Here is a 2018-nt window from a genome sequence, read left to right as displayed (position 1 = left end):
CTTAAGCAAATAATCTTTTTTAATTATCTTCAAGATACTTTACTGCTGACTTTTTCTTTCCTTCAATCCCATCCTAAGTAGAAGAAAAATGTCACAATTGTTTTTCAATATTATTTTTTCCTTTATTTTCTTAGCAAAAATAAGAAGATCCTCTATATTACTTTATTTAAATCGGAGAAATAAATCAGTTTTGAGGATGATAAAACATAAATAATATAAAAATAGTAATGATTTTATATTTTGAAGAGATGGTAGATATTTCCAAGAACGGGTCAATTCGAGTGGCAATATGAAATTCGCCCATTGGCAGGAATGAATTAAAGAGGAGGTTCTATCTATATTTCCGCCGTTCCGATTAGCCGACCCTGGTTTCGTCGCTCTCCCATCGCTGGAGCTGCCACTCGAAACCCTTCCGAATCCACCGCCCGATCATCGGAGACAGAAATCTAGAAGATTAGAATGGCGATGAACTTCCGGAGTTTCGAGGAGTTTTGGTCTTTCTACGTCAGCCAGCACTCGAAGGCCTCCACCCGGCGGTGGCACTTCGCCGGTACCGTCTCCGCTCTCCTCTGCTTCCTACTTGCCATCCTCCTCGGCCGATGGATCTTCCTCCTCCTCGGCCCCATCGTCGGCTATGGACTCGCCTGGTACAGTCACTTCTTCGTCGAGGGTAATATCCCCGCTACCTTCGGCTACCCCCTATGGTCCTTCCTCTGCGACCTCAAGATGTTCTCCCTGATGCTCACCGGACGGATGGATCGGGAGATCAAGCGCCTTGGCAAGAGGCCCATAATCCAGGCCTTCTGATCGGTGGATCCATCAGATCGTCCGTGTGAATCCCTCTTTGTTGGTAAATAATCCGTCAATCCCTCCCTCGATTTGTCGCCTGCCCCTCTAATTTATTCCCTGTGTAAATTTATAGTTTACATATAACTGATAAAGATGATTATAGTGTTTCTAGATTCTAAATCTTGCTATTAATTGTTTAGTTTCTTCCTGTTCCTTACTCTGATGTTTTTGTTGGGTTTTCTGCTTGAAATAACTGAAATTTAGATCACGGATTTGTGTGTTCAATTACTCAGAAATAGAGTGCAGTTTGTTAAGGTCGTGAATTAGGGATCGGAGCCCATGGGCATTGTTTTACCACTAGACAGCCAACATGCTACTGATACGAAGCGAAGCAACTATAATGGATCGACAGCAGATTAAACCTCAACAGAATTTGAAGAAATTATATTACCAAGAGAATAATAAAGTTCTCTCTCTCTCTCATTCACCATTTCCTCTTTACTGTCATGATTGCCCCACGGGGTTATCTGGAGTGGTTAGTGCGTAGAAGCTTGCCACTTGAGAGCGTGTGTTCGAACCGCGGGATAGTCAGGGCGTAATTCCCTGGTCCCTGTGCACCTCTTCCCACTGCGCACTAACTTCTCCAGTTACCGTGATTTACCTCCCTCGTGAAGACCTTGGGCGTGGTGCGGCTGGGGCGCTGGGGGCGAGCGATATTGCCTTTTGCCACTTGCCACTCTTTACTGTCATGATTGCTTACTGCTGAAACTGCCGATGTTGGCCTCTCTTATGGGGCATTACTTCGCCCCAAAGCTAGGATCCAGTTGGAATGTTCTGCCGCTCCATAACCCAGAATGGCTCCTTTGAGCCGCCCGCCTACTGCCACTAGAGACCTAATCAGTTCTTCCAATACTGCAGCTTGACAATCCCAGATCTTGAAGGAAAATTGAGGGCTCATGCACCCACGTCTGAGTCAGATTTTAAGCCATTCTGCCTTGGACTTGTTCCTATGAACACAAATATAACAAATTGGTATCAAAACTAGTGGCAATGACTTCCAATTAAGCATATTGGAACTTTTGAGAGAAATGAAAGGACAAGCTAAGCATCTAAGTCATTATATTGACCTACGAAATTGAGCCTCCCGAACCTCTACATAAGGGACCAAGGCAATAGGATTCTAAGGGTAATGCCATAGTACGAGAAGACTTAGATGAATCATGACGACC

At 44.4% G+C, this 2018-nt stretch overlaps 1 protein-coding gene across 1 annotated transcript; it reads left to right on the top strand.

Moving 5' to 3' along the window:
* Positions 1-268: 268 nt before the first annotated feature.
* Positions 269-1002, top strand: LOC122011384. Its single transcript, XM_042567772.1, has one exon. It carries the CDS (start codon positions 460-462, stop codon positions 805-807), a length of 348 nt encoding a protein of 115 aa, XP_042423706.1. The 5' UTR covers positions 269-459; the 3' UTR covers positions 808-1002.
* Positions 1003-2018: the final 1016 nt, after the last annotated feature.

This window comes from Zingiber officinale, chromosome 8A (assembly GCF_018446385.1).
Source record: "Zingiber officinale cultivar Zhangliang chromosome 8A, Zo_v1.1, whole genome shotgun sequence".
In the NCBI taxonomy this organism is placed as follows: Eukaryota; Viridiplantae; Streptophyta; class Magnoliopsida; order Zingiberales; family Zingiberaceae; genus Zingiber; species Zingiber officinale.
The sequence above is the reverse complement of the archived record's forward strand: the minus strand, read 5'-3'. Positions and strand labels throughout refer to the sequence as shown.

Excerpts from the sequence above, each read along its gene's own strand:
- LOC122011384 (XM_042567772.1), top strand. The coding sequence starts at position 460 with ATGGCGATGAACTTCCGGAGTTTCGAGGAGTTTTGGTCTTTCTACGTC.